Below are 15,329 nucleotides of genomic sequence, written 5' to 3' on the forward strand. Positions count from 1 at the left end.
TTTGGGGAGAAATGCTTTCAGGCTAAATTTATCATGAAAATAATGTAAAAAAACAGGCTTTATTTATGCAATATAACATCTTTCTTATTTTGATTTTGGGGTGAATTGCAACCTGGACTTCTCTACTTGAGAATCACACACAAACACACACATACGTGTTTTCTCTCTAAATAGCAATCCAACAATCAAAGAGAGAGACTCTGACAGTGGACACGGCCTGAGTTCATGGTTCATTCCTGCAGTGCTTCAGCTGGCCACATGGTGGCGCTGAATCCATCTGACAAACAAATTGAAAGCATCTTCTGTCGAGGGGAGGCTAGGAGCAATTTCTTTCCTTACAGCAGAACCTTCATAGGCAGAGGTCACCTCCATTTATTGTGTGCACGGATCCCTCATGGTTCAAATAATAACTAAGACACACAAAACACAAACCTTTAGTTTTGTGTCACTGTGCAATCTTTACAAACATCTTTGTTTTTCTATGAAAATGACAATAGTCTGCGTGAAGTTGCTAGGCTGCAACTGAATAAGCAATGAGTTCGGCTACAGATTCTCATTGCGAATTTCCTGCAAAATGTTGATGAGGCTCTCTAGTCCGAGCACATAGCCACGGTCAGGTCCGTCGTGGACAGTTTGGTCATCCCGGAAACCTTTAAATGTGCTGTGGGCGAAGTCTATCATCCGGACGTCCACACGTCCACACTGAGGACGTGTATGGGGCTCTAAGGCTGGCGGGTTCTCCACAGACCCGAGCACTGTGGCCTGTTTCTCCTTTTCTGATGGCAGTTCTGAGGGTTTCTGCCAGCCGTCCACAGACTCGGGGTCCTTGCCCTCGTAGATGATGAGCAGCGAGCTGGAGTAGAAGCGGTACGAGGCCTGGTGCTCCAGCACAGCCTTCAGGCTGCATAGTTTGCTCAGGATTGGCTCAAAAAGGTCTTTGCGCAGCTGCGTCCCATTGTGCATGAACTGAAAGAGTGCATGTCGAAATCCCTCAATAGAAAGACCACGGCCATAGTACTTGTTCCTGCATAGATAATGACCAGTGTCCATCTGGTAGACCTGCAGAACAAACACGGGAGACAGAGAGAGCTTGAATGATGATTGAATAAACAGGTAACAGGAATACAATGGTCAATGTGGGTTGTAAATTAGGAGAATTAAATTGCCTGTTAAATTTTTTCAAGGTCTAGTTATACTGTTTTCAAAACTTTCTTTGGCTTAAATAGTCAAACTCTTTTTAACCACTAAGCAAGGACTTCCCAAAACGTATCCCTATTGTTCACATCTCTTATGTGGAAAAAGGCTCAAGAAATGGCAGTGGAAACCGCAGACAGGTGGGAGGTAGAACCTACTTACATAAATGCAAGTGTTTCTGCCATATCTATACAGGTTAATATATTGATATTAATCACTTCTTAATAAGTGTTCATTGCACAAGCAGGTTAACATATGTAAGAAAAGATGTCTATGCACAATGCAGTCATTTCAGGGCTGTATATGTTGGAGAATGCCAGAAAGGTTCTGTTAAAAGTGAAGTTGATTGAACAGCGGATTTTAGGCAGAAATTTTCACACACTGAAGCTGCAAGCTTTTTTAGAGACAAAGCAATGTGTGAACCATTTCAGGCAATCAGATCTGAAATTATTAGCAGAGCACATCAATACTGGAAGTCTAAATCAACCACTTCACTGCTCTCGAGATCCAACATGAACAACCCGTGCCTCGACGGGGCTTCCTCGGGCCAACGGCCCGGGTTTTTTGAAAACCTTGGGCCAAAGCGGGCCAGCTGGGGCTAGAGGAGGGGTTATGAACAAAGGCGGAGTTTCTCTGCGTCTGGAGAGCGTCAGCCGCAGATCATTTAAGAATGATAACAGCTTTAACACCAGTATTAAAGACTCTTACTCAGCAGCGAGTGTTTGAAATAACTTGATCCGATGTAGATTATAATCACTAAACGAGGCAGAAATATTTATAAGCGATGTAAAAGACTGTGCACGCTAAACATTAACGTTACCATAGTAAACATGGTTAATGCAACTAGGAGAGATCAGCCGTCAGCTTCTTATTCTCTATCACAATCGTGTATTTATTTAGTAACATATTTTATCTGTCGTCTTGTCTGAGAGTTTAGCTCCACGAAGCATAGCCTATAATCAAAATATAATAGCCTAATGGTTTTTGTTCGGGAGCTTTTGTAAAAAATGAGAGTCTGCGCTGCGGATCATTTCAGAAAGATAACAGCTATAACAACAGCAATAAACTCTTTTTTTTTAGTTTATAAGTTGAGCTCAAAACTCACTTTCAGTCAGCAGGAGTCTAGACGATCCAAAAGACTGTGCACGCTAAACATTAACATTACCATAGTAAACATGATAAATATGACCACTTGAAGAAATCAGATATCAGCTTCTTATTCTCTATCACAATCGTGTAATTATTTAGTAACTTATATTATCTGTCATAAGTCTTGTTTTGAGAGTTTAGCTCCACGTAGCCTATCATAGAAATATCATAATGTTTTTGTTCGGGAGCTTTTATAAAAATAGAGATATTATCATTCATTCTAAATGTGACGCATAAGCTACTGCGGCTACAAATAAACAGAAACAGACTCGACTGAACAAGCAGGCTATTTTCATAAGCGTTAAAAATAAATAAATAAATAAAATAGAAATAAGTGTATTTCTGTATGATTAATTTTGAGTCCTGATAAATTAATTCATTATGATCAATGTATCACTTCTATAGTAAAACATCGATGCTTTTGAATGCGAATATTTAACAAAGCATGCAAACAAACGGCTGCTTTTATCATGTTCGTGTGTGATCGCGCATGTTCCAGTGATTTATTTCTTATTTGTTTTCTGATAACTTCTCTTTGTTGGTGAAATGATGGGGTTGCGTGACGTTGTTCCTGAGAGGCGTGTAAAGGGCAGGTTTTAGTGACGCGCAGCGGAGATTCAGGCTCGACGGTGGAAACCCTGCGCTATTCTGGCCTCGGTGCTATTGGCCCGAGGTTATTAGCCTCGCCCGGCCCGTTTTAAGCCCTGGCTTGCACTGACCTGACAGTGGAAATGCGGCTATTCACTAACATCGTAAATGGTGTAACGAGTTACTATTAAAAACAGGTAATTGTAGGAAACATATAAAAAATATACTTAAAAATATATATTTTCTTCTTTCATTTTAAAACAAATATTAAGATCTGTACACTCACACCTTACCCTTGAGTAAGGAAAATATTTTATTACTTTAGTTTAGGGACCAATTCTCACTATTAATGATATCTTCTGCCTCCAATAAACTCGTTAAATTGTTAAATTTAGGTATTGGGTAGGATTAAGGGAATATCTAGAATATGGTTATGTAGAATAAGGCATTAATATGTGCTTTATAAATTATGTTTGCCTACAAAACCACCACTGGCTTTGCACCCCTTTACATAAATTCATTACTTCAGACTTGTGTGCCTCTAGAAACTTGCGTTCTGCAAGTGAACGATGCATTATTGTGCAATCTCAAAGAGGTACAAAATCACTTTCACATTAACTGTTTCCTGTTGGTGGAATGAGCTGCCCAACTCAATCCCATATCAATAGTCAATAGTCCTCAGCCATCTTCCAGAACTGACTAAAAACACATCTCTTCCATCTTTATTTGACCTTCTAACACTAGCACTCTTTAATCTATTTCTGTTCTTCAAAAATAAAAAATCCTTGCAGTGTTGTTATATTGCTGACACTTGTTATAGCACTTGCATATCATTGCTCTCAAGTTGATTTTGATTGCTTCTATTGTCCTTATTTATAAGTCATTTTGGATAAAAGCATCTGCTAAATGACAAAAAAAAAAAACATATGTAACTAGTATTTAAGCAGAACAAGTACGGAGCCCCACACATGACATGCAAGAAAAAGTAAATAAATTGTGCACACGATTTACTACTGCGTTCCCTCAATTTACTATTGTGTTCCCTCGATTTGCTAAATCGTGTGCACGATTTAGCAAATCGAGGGAACGAATTAATAAATAGTGCGCACAATTTATAAATCGAATGAACGTAAATAGTAAATCGAGGGAACGCAATAGTAATCGTGTGCACGTTTTAATACATTGAGGGAACGAATTAGTAAATCGTGCACACGATTTAGCCTAATATTTTTTCCTGCATGTCATGTGCGGGGCTCCGTAGAACAAGAGAGCGAGCCAGTAAAAGATTCCTTCTCCCAAGAACATGAGAGTGTTGAGATGTTGTCAGTCCCAAAGTGTTGCTTTTGTTGGTGTATCTTAAGCTAGTGATAGGCAGAGCAAGGTTTCATGAATCACTGAAACAGCAGTGGTGTATAATGTACCTGAAAGCCATACTCAAGTAAAAGTACAGATATCTTAACAGAAAATGACTGGTAGAAGTTGAAGTCACCATTTAGAATATTACTTGAGTAAAAGTCTTAAGGTAAGTGATATTTATTTAAGTATTGAAAGTAAAAGTACATAAAGTAAATGCAAAATAAGCAAATGAATAATAAATAAAACAAAATAATATTTTTTGGGTAAGAACAAGAAGCACTTCATCCAGTACTTCTTTCATTTCAACATAAGAAAACATTTCTGGAATTGCATCTGCAATTGCATTTACAGTTTATGTATCTCAGAGGGGACATGGATGCATTTAAACTGCAGTTACAGATGCATAAATAGGCCTAATGTATTGTTTTAACATAAAACGTTGAATAGTGATATTTGAAATAATTTCAAACATGAAAAAAATTGTCTAAATATGACATTAAAACCGCCAGTAAGTAACAGCAAGTCATTGAGATTGAGATTCAACAGATTCCTTCAAACGGCTGATTCATTAAGCAACAAAGCATTTCAATGTGTTAATAAGTGAATCACTGAATCATTTTATCAGGCAATTCGTTCAAAAAGCTAATATATTCAATAAGTATACACCATCCATTGTTTAGAGACGCAATCTCTTGTGATCTTTGTTTGGAAAATTGAGCAAAAAACAAGCAATATTACCTCTAAAATGTAAGTGACTTATTGCTTTACTAAATTTGTATAAAATGAATATTAAATGTGTTATCATGCTGATATCTGCAGAAAAACTGTACTCTTTGTATACGTATAGATGGATATACATTATTAACTATATTAAATTATATAAATGTGACCCTGGACCACAAAACAAGTCATAAGGGTACAAACATAAATTATTTTAGAAATTGAAATTTATACAGTACATCATCTGAAAGCTGAATAGATACGCTTTTCATTGACTGAGATACAACTATTTGAAAACCTGGAATCTGAGGGTGCAGAAAAATCTAAATATTGAGAAAATTACCTAAGTTGCAATGCATACTACTTATCAAAAATTAAGTTTAAATATATATTAGTGGTGGGCCGTTATCGGCGTTAACGTGCTGCATTAACGTGAGACTCTTATCGGGCGATAAAAAAAAATATCGCCGTTACTCTCTTCTCAAAGTTGGGTTGGGAGCTGGGTCTATACTAAGCAAGCTATGATGACTTTCACCTTGATATTTTATATAACCGTCTGGCTGAGGCCAGCCTAAAAAGATGCTCAGGACAGTGGACGGGCCACTGCTGCGCATCGTCACGAAAGCTTATCTTTTTCACGTGTTTTAAAGCTTTACCGCTTGTCGATTTAAACAATAAAGCATCCAAAAATAAGACGCGGAAAAGCTGAAGAGAGTAGCTGGTAACTCTCGCGCTGTGTTCTGTGCGCACGCAGAGACAGAGCCGCGTATCACGGACAGCGACACTGAACCGAGCTCTCTTCTGCGAAGTTCTCCTCAAAGTCCCTCCTGCACCTGAACGAACAAATACCAATCGCAGTTATGATGTGAAAGAGTCCAATTCAGTACTCGCGGTGTTCAGGACTCACGCAGAGAAAGACGTCTCTAAACACTTGAACATCGAATTTGCTTATTTTTGCTCTTGTGACGACAAATACATACAAAATATCCACCTTGGAAATTATGCTCAAAAAAACTGTCAGTTATTTCTTAAGTGAAAGTAAACAGTTGAGGAAAAAAATGGGATGTGTATTATATTGGATGTGTTCATCGTCTCTTAAAGTGACCGCACCTTATTTAGCTGCTAGCGGCTGTAATGTTAATCCAAGAAAATTAAAATGAAAATCACTCACTGCTCTTGACTGAATTACTTTGTAGTTTTTACAGTCAAACCAAAAATTATTCAGACACCAGATATAATTTTTGATATATATAGCAAAACTGTAATAATGTGAGAAATGTTGAAGGTATCTGAATAAATGTAGGTTTGATTGTACATTTCATTTTTACATTGAAGACTATCCAGTGCTATTTTACATTTAATTATTTGGTTTCTGTACCTTGACACCTACAAACTTGAAAAAAACTTAAACATTGTGTAAATAGCACAAATAAATCAAAATAATCAAAGATACAAATTAAACAATTTCAAACAGGGCCCACTGGTACAACCTTCACCGGGTCCCCACTGACCCCAGCTACGGCCCTGCTCACGCCTGTTTCACACATACTCCGTCTGCAGTGCGTCTGCGTTACGTATGTGACTCGATGTGCTTTCACACAGGACGCGTTTGCAGTTCCCTACTCAGTACGTAAAAGATCTCTGCACTGCTGCAGACGCACCGCTCCTGGAACGCAACAGGAATCCGTTAACATGGGTGCGTAAAAAAATACGAAACGCATACGCACTGCAGACGGAGTATGTGTGAAACAGGCGTAAGGTTGTTTGCACCTTGTGCAATGTGGAATTAGTTTACAGCTTTTTCAAGCAGTTTGTGATGCATTTTGGAAACAGGAGATGAGCCCCTTTTCTAATGCACCACCTAGCTTGATAAACCCCTTCTCAAAGACTTACTGTTTGTCAATTTTATTTGGGTAACACACATATTCTGAATTCGAATGAGCCATTTTAATCTAGATTAATCTAGATTAATTTCAAGATCACAGAAAAATTTATCTAGATTAAAAAAATTAATCTATGCCCACCACTAATATATTTACAGTAGGACATTTACAAAATATTTTCATGTAACAAGATCTTTAATTAATATTTGACTGGATTTGTGGTCCAGGGTCACGAATATAAAAAGCATACCGAAGCATCTTTGCCGTACATAATTTAGAATGTCTGGAATTTTAAGTTTTAATTGACTAATAAACCACCATTGTTCTGTATACGTATATGCCATAATGTTTTTAATTGTAAATAAATGTAAGTCTTTGTGTACTGAGTGCTGGGACTGAGAACATTTTAAACCTTTCTCTTTGCTGCTGCTACAGTAACCTTTACTTTAAAATGTCACTTCCCTTTGGGAACATAACACAGAATTGTTGATTATTACTTGAACAAATATCTGCCACTGGGGTAAAAAAAAAAAAAAACCTTAATCCAAAGGGAAACCAAGTTTATTTTTCAGAATTTCTTTATTGTTTTAAGCATAAACTTATTTAATTTAGAGCTGAAACAACGAATCGATTTAATCGATTAAAATCGATTATTAAAATAAAACCCGAATTCCGGAAAAGTTGGGACGTTTTTTAAATTTTAATAAAATGAAAACTAAGGGAATTTCAAATCACATGAGCCAATATTTTATTCACAATAGAACATAGATAACGTAGCAAATGTTTAAACTGAGAAATTTTACACTTTTATCCACTTAATTAGCTCATTTGAAATTTAATGCCTGCTACAGGTCTCAAAAAAGTTGGCACGGGGGCAACAAATGGCTAAAAAAGCAAGCAGTTTTGAAAAGATTCAGCTGGGAGAACATCTAGTGATTAATTAAGTTAATTGATATCAGGTCTGTAACATGATTAGCTATAAAAGCTTTGTCTTAGAGAAGCAGAGTCTCTCAGAAGTAAAGATGGGCAGAGGCTCTCCAATCTGTGAAAGACTGCGTAAAAAAATTGTGGAAAACTTTAAAAACAATGTTCCTCAACGTCAAATTGCAAAGGCTTTGCAAATCTCATCATCCACAGTGCATAACATCATCAAAAGATTCAGAGAAACTGGAGAAATCTCTGTGCGTAAGGGACAAGGCCGGAGACCTTTATTGGATGCCCGTGGTCTTCGGGCTCTCAGACGACACTGCATCACTCATCGGCATGATTGTGTCAATGACATTACTAAATGGGCCTAGGAATACTTTCAGAAACCACTGTCGGTAAACACAATCCGCCGTGCCATCAGCAGATGCCAACTAAAGCTCTATCATGCAAAAAGGAAGCCATATGTGAACATAGTCCAGAAGCGCCGTCTTGTCCTGTGGGCCAAGGCTCATTTAAAATGGACTATTTCAAAGTGGAATAGTGTTTCATGGTCAGACGAGTCCAAATTTTACATTCTTGTTGGAAATCACGGACGCCGTGTCCTCCGGGCTAAAGAGGAGGGAGACCTTCCAGCATGTTATCAGCGTTCAGTTCAAAAGCCAGCATCTCTGATGGTATGGGGGTGCATAAGTGCATACGGTATGGGCAGCTTGCATGTTTTGGAAGGCTCTGTGAATGCTGAAAGGTAAATAAAGGTTTTAGAGCAACATATGCTTCCCTCCAAACAACGTCTATTTCAGGGAAGGCCTTGTTTATTTCAGCAGGACAATGCAAAACCACAAACTGCAGCTATAACAACAGCATGGCTTCGTCGTAGAAGAGTCCGGGTGCTAACCTGGCCTGCCTGCAGTCCAGATCTTTCACCTATAGAGAACATTTGGCGCATCATTAAACGAAAAATACGTCAAAGACGACCACGAACTCTTCAGCAGCTGGAAATCTATATAAGGCAAGAATGGGACCAAATTCCAACAGCAAAACTCCAGCAACTCATAGCCTCAATGCCCAGACGTCTTCAAACTGTTTTGAAAAGAAAAGGAGATGCTACACCATGGTAAACATGCCCCGTCCCAACTATTTTGAGACCTGTAGCAGAAATCAAAATTGAAATGAGCTCATTTTGTGCATAAAATTGTAAACTTTCTCAGTTTAAACATTTGCTATGTTATCTATGTTCTATTGTGAATAAAATATTGGCTCATGTGATTTGAAAGTCTTTTAGTTTTCATTTTATTAAAATTAAAAAAACGTCCCAACTTTTCCGGAATTCGGGTTGTAGTTGTCAACTAATTTAGTCATCGATTCGTTGCTAAATAACTTTTATTTGCCATAAGCGGCGCATTTCGTGCATATTTCAAATCTGCGGTGACCAAAGTGTGGCAGTAATGAGCCACCGGAGGTTTTACTCAGCCAGTACAGCAGGAGAAGTAGCGAATAGCCAATAGCTGGCCTCGTTTTATGTCACGTGCTTCCCGAACAGCGTCTCTGCAGCATTCAGCGTGATGATGTGGGAGTGCTTTACTTTGAGCCTTCAAAAAAGAAGAGTAACCTGTAAACTCTGCACTACTGAACTGTTTAAGGGGACGTTCACATATCGCGTCTTTTGCGCGCTCAAGTTCGTTATTTCCAACACCGCACCGCATCGAGTTAAAAACATTTCAACTTTTCAGAATGCGGCAAGCGCACCGCGGGTCATGTGACAAGAACTAACCAATCAGCTTCATCCTTTCCCGTAACAACTTTAAAAGCTCAGTCAAGATGAAAGGAACAGCTGATCATAGTTGTATATGGATTTCCATTTTGAAATAAATTTAGTAGCAGAGCTACTGCAAGCGATTTTTTGAGCTGCAAATCCATTTATCCTTTGCTGAAATTTACGCGTCTTCAAGCAGAGAGCACGTCATGGTTGCTTAGCAAAGGCAGACGCCTCAGGGGCGCTTCTGCCCGAGCGCTTTGGAAAGAAGGAGAAAGCGGTGTGCCTAGCGTTTTCCACGCGTTTTTAGGCGCGATATGTGAACAGCCCCTAAGACTTTCATTTGTGCAGATTCTCCAGTACAATGTTGTTTGCAAATGTTTAGTCGTAAAAGCTGATAACATTGCTTTTTAACAGTTAACATTTAAAGCTTTACAAACATGTTCTGTGATCAGTTTGTCGTTTACCAGTTCAAAATTCAGTCGTGCAGCCTAATTATGACTGAATGAGAGAGGTAAATGTTTAAAGATATTTGAAATGATATCTGAAAAGTATTCACTGCTCTTTTTCACACAGCAGGTTTTTTGTGTGTGTCCAATTTTTTTTCTGGACAACCTTCTGATGGATTTTACTTTAAACTGAGCTCCATTCAGGTTTCATGCCATTGGCACTTTTTTCGAAGGATTGTTTACAATTTCACAGCAAAAGCTATAAAGCTGTTTTCCAGTAAATAATAAAATACAATGCACTGCAATTTTATTGTTTTATCCTTATTCTTCGTGAAAATATGTTCTGAAAGATTCCTTAATAAGCTTTGTTCGGGATGTTAAACTACTTTAGGAGCTCTAAGGACTGCCATGGTGAAAACATTATTTGAAATCTCCTTGTGAAATTTGCTAGAGTATGGGTCAGTGTTCTGATTGCAGAAGAGTTCGACAAAAGATTACTAACACAGTAAAACAACCCCCGGTATATTTTTGATGAGGATATGACAGTGCAAAATGGTTAAAATCTCTTAAAAATCTATGCTGAAGGATAAAGACCATTTATTAATAATTTACTTGGGGGGGGGGGGGGGGGGAATGGGAAAAACTAAAATGTAAGTACATAAACCGATTAATCGATTAATCGTAAAAATAATCGACAGATTAATCGATTATCAAAATAATCGTTAGTTGCAGCCCTAATTTAATTGTTATAAAAATAACTACTCTGCAATTAGTTTTCCTGTCAGTGTCAGGCATTCCTGTCCCATCTTCAGTTACCAACTTGGGCCACCTACAAGAGGCTAAGGTTAACTACATTGGCCATAAAATAATCATTTTGGGTTCTTCACAGAAGCTTTCAGTGAACAGTTCCTAAATTAATTGTTTTTTTTTCTAAATGTGAAGAAAATTTTACATTTGAAGAAGCCTTTTTCCACTAAAAAGAGCTTTTTTGTACAATACAATTCTATGGGTGCTAAAGGTTCTTCATGAAACAATGGATGCCAATGAAGAACCTTTAATTGTAAGAGAGTAAATACCCCAATCATTGATATTGCTCCACTAAGCGTGTCTCGGGTCACAGCCATACACACCTGCATGCCACACACACGCACTCCTAATGTGCCCGACGTGCTCTGCTCACACTTCTTCATCTGCCGGGCAGCTTTCTCCTCTGATGCGTCATCACCGTGTTGCCGGGTGCCCATCTTCAAGTCCAGGATGCAGGGGTAGACAAAATGATGGACTACATTCTCCAACAGCAGGAATTCTGGTGAAGGTTTAGGGTCAAGAATCTTAGACAACTTAATTTAGCAACATAAATGCACAACGTTCCAGTCAGCTTAATAACTATTCTTAATTAATACACAGTCACAATACACACTGAAACATTTAGGAGCACACAAACTTGATTTTCTGCACTGCCATGTGACTTCTATCAATAAAACAGCTGTGTTACTAAAAAATGCTTTATTATATTTCTTAAAAGTGCAGTGTTAATAGTGCTGTTTTTAAACTTACAGCTTCACTGTTTGTAGAGTATATTGGCAAGCTGTAGATTTAATTATCCATTATTTAAGAAATCACAAAAACATCTTTAAGTTAAGCTACAGAAAGGGAAAAGTCTGGACTGTGGTATTACTGATAATCTCTTAGGCCAGACGTTCACTCGTATTACTGGAAATCTATAATAATAATAATAGCGTGTTTCCAATGAGCCCATTCACTTTGACAAGCTTGACAATATTATCTGCCTGCCAATCATATAGCCAAAACCTCTCTTAGAAACAAACAATTCTCTACTGAGAAGCAAATAAAATAATTTATGAATAATGAGGATTTTGGAGAATTTCAAATGAGAGTCCTAAAGACATGAACATCATCTTCCTGTTGCTCAGCTTGTGGAAATCCAATGGGTCGTGGCAAAAATCATCACTCTACTGACAGAAAGGCTTCTACTTTCCTCATTTTCTCTAATGCCAAATTACTTTGGAAATGTTTGTGCATGGCATGAAATTTATTCTTGCTTGCCTCAGGTTTTTTGGATAACAATTGCCTTTACAATACACACAAAAAAGGGGGTAATAATAGCAGTCTTTCCATAGTAGCGTCTGTTTCTCTACACCTTCCTTGAAGTAAAATTTAAGCACTTTTCAATATTTTTTAAAAGCTTTTGCAGCACTTTACAGCTGTAGTGAATTACACTGCATAGGGTTGTTCAGATAGACTTGTTCTGATTTATTATTTTAAAACATAATTTATTTGTACTTTAACCCTCTGGAGTCTAAGGGTATTTTTGGGGCCTGGAGAAGTTTTGTCATGCCCTGACCTTTGTGCTTTTTTCAGTTTCTTATAAATATCTAAATAGGTAAAGTCTAATCTCACTGTAATCAGCACAAACTGGGCTATAATAATATGTGAAATGCATGTATGTACATTAGGGCTGCACGATGTGTCATTTAAGCATCGATATCGCGATGTATGAATCCACGATAGTAACATCGCAGGATGTTCGATGTAGGCTGTCATAGTTGATCCGTTATTCATTAACTGTACGGGCCAGCTGCTCCCCGGCCATTGACGAATGTCATTTGCGGATTAAATGCACAGCTTAACCATCATAGTATTTATGTCCTGTCAGTTTAACGGCAGAGAGAGAGCGCGCGCGCGCGCGCGCGAGAGAGAGAGAGAGAGAGAGCCCCGGCCGCACACTCACAGTCTTAAAACAACATGAGCGCTGTCTTGCTCTCTCTCCCTCGCGCATATTAATCACTTGACACGATGGTGTCGATGTTTAAAGTATTTAAAATGAGAATGTAAGTGTGCTCACCCCATTTTTGTTTGAAAGAAAAAATTAGATTAGATTTCATATCGCAATATATATCGCAGAAAAATAAAATATCGCAATGTCATTTTTTCCCAATATCGTGCAGCCCTAATGTACATAATTGTATTTTTGAGAAAAACAATGTTATGTGTGGTTAGTGAAAAACTAAAAATTTTAAATCACTTGAATAAGGCTAAATAAACACATACAGAACAATGGTTCCCGGGATTTTTGAGAACTGGAGCTTGTAGCCTAGAATTTTTCTTTCTAAATTATGTAAAAATCATCTTGTTTACTCGCTTACAGAAAATAATATATTGATTCAAATTTTCTAAGACACTTTTTGTTGGTTAAAGTCATATGCGAGTACAGTCGTGGCCAAAAGTTTTGAGAATTACATAAATATTAGTTTTCAAAAAGTTTGCTGCTAAACTGCTTTTAGATCTTTGTTTCAGTTGTTTCTGTGATGTACTGAAATATAATTACAAGCACTTCATACGTTTCAAAGGCTTTTATCGACAATTACATGACATTTATGCAAAGAGTCAGTATTTGCAGTGTTGGTCCTTCTTTTTCAGGACCTCTGTAATTCGACTGGGCATGCTCTCAATCAACTTCTGGGCCAAATCCTGACTGATAGCAACCCATTCTTTCATAATCACTTCTTGGAGTTTGTCAGAATAAGTGGGTTTTTGTTTGTCCACCCGCCTCTTGAGGATTGACCACAAGTTCTCAATGGGATTAAGATCTGGGGAGTTTCCAGGCCATGGACCCAAAATTTCAACATTCTGGTCCCCGAGCCACTTAGTTATCACTTTTGCCTTATGGCACGTTGCTCCATCGTGCTGGAAAATGCATTGTTCTTCACCAAACTGTTGTTGGATTGTTGGAAGAAGTTGCTGTCGGAGGGTGTTTTGGTCCCATTCTTTATTCATGGCTGTGTTTTTGGGCAGAATTGTGAGTGAGCCCACTCCCTTGGATGAGAAGCAACCCCACACATGAATGGTGTCAGGATGCTTTACTGTTGGCATGACACAGGACTGATGGTAGCGCTCACCTTTTCTTCTCCGGACAAGCCTTTTTCCAGATGCCCTAAACAATCAGAAAGGGGCTTCATCGGAGAATATGACTTTGCCCCAGTCCTCAGCAGTCCATTCACTATGCTTTCTGCAGAAGATCAATCTGTCCCTGATGTGTTTTTTTTTTTTTTGGAGAGAAGTGGCTTCTTTGCTGCCCTTCTTGACACCAGGCCATCTTCCAGAAGTCTTGTCCTTACTGTGCGTGCAGATGCGCTCACACCTGCCTGCTGCCATTCCTGAGCAAGCTCTGCACTGGAGGCACTCCGATCCCGCAGCTGAATCCTCTTTAGGAGACCATCCTGGCGCTTGCTGGACTTTCTTGAACGCCCTGAAGCCTTCTTTACAAGAATTGAACCTCTTTCCTTGAAGTTCTTGATGATCCTATAAATTGTTGATTTAGGTGCAATCTTAGTAGCCACAATATCCTTGCCTGTGAAGCCATTTTTATGCAACGCAATGATGGCTGCACGCGTTTCTTTGCAGGTCACCATGGTTAACAATGGAAGAACAATGATTTCACGACTGTAGGCGTCAACTACCATGAATATCATTGTGATTTACACCTGAGAAGACAAAGGACTGCATAATGAGCTGCATAATGAGCCTTTCAGTCAGGTTTGTCACTGAGAGGGAGGAGTTACAAGAAAGAATGTGAGGACAAAATAAATCTATATAATTTTATGTTTGTAGTAGTGTTGTCAAAAGACCCGGTACTTCGGTACCAAGTCGGTACTAAAAAAAATTAAATGTGACGGTACCAGGTTTCTTTAAGTACCGGTAGTACCGAGGTCCCGTTCAAACCCGGTTCAGCGCTATGATTTCAGCGAAGCAGAAAACGAGGACGGAATCTCAAAATCCAGTCATGAAAATGAAACTTACATTTTAATATGGACAGTCATGGAATTTGCCAAAGTTAGCATAAATTAATCAAATCAAATCTCCATATGGACCAGTTTTGATTTCAGCAAATCAGTTTGACCAAACGCAGACAACGTGATTAATATTCATGAACCCAGCAGCTCATCAATTCATAGTGCATTGTATATACATTAGTATTATAGTAGAATTAGTAGTAATATTATCTTTTAATAATGATTAATATGATCTATTACTATTTTTTTTACAGAAATCCTCAATGACCAAAAATATCTTAAGCAACACCACCAGTCTTAAGTTCAGTTAAAATGACAAATATGCATTCATTAGGCCTAAGAGTTCATTTTTACATAAAGACATTGTGCTAGAAATATTACTATTATTTAGTAAAATGTATGTGATACTGCTACTACTGTTGAAAAAATTTATAAAACTTTATTTTTTAAAGAAATAAATCACAGAATTTCTTCCATGTTTTAATTTTAATAGCAA

The 15,329-nt window shown here is 38.0% G+C and overlaps 1 protein-coding gene across 1 annotated transcript in view; it reads right to left on the reverse strand.

Annotated features, from left to right (window-relative positions):
- Nucleotides 1–458: 458 nt before the first annotated feature.
- LOC132131495 (inositol hexakisphosphate kinase 1-like) overlaps nt 459–15,329 on the reverse strand; it is a 100,884-nt gene continuing 86,013 nt past the window's right edge. Inside the window, exons 5-6 of the mRNA XM_059543536.1 lie at nt 11,150–11,325; nt 459–1,059 (exon numbers count right to left, since the gene is read on the reverse strand). Of these exons, the coding sequence (XP_059399519.1) occupies nt 544–1,059; nt 11,150–11,325 (692 nt within the window). The 3' untranslated portion in view covers nt 459–543. The remainder of the gene's footprint in view (nt 1,060–11,149; nt 11,326–15,329) is intronic.

This window comes from Carassius carassius, chromosome 48 (assembly GCF_963082965.1).
Source record: "Carassius carassius chromosome 48, fCarCar2.1, whole genome shotgun sequence".
NCBI classification, from domain to species: domain Eukaryota; kingdom Metazoa; phylum Chordata; class Actinopteri; order Cypriniformes; family Cyprinidae; genus Carassius; species Carassius carassius.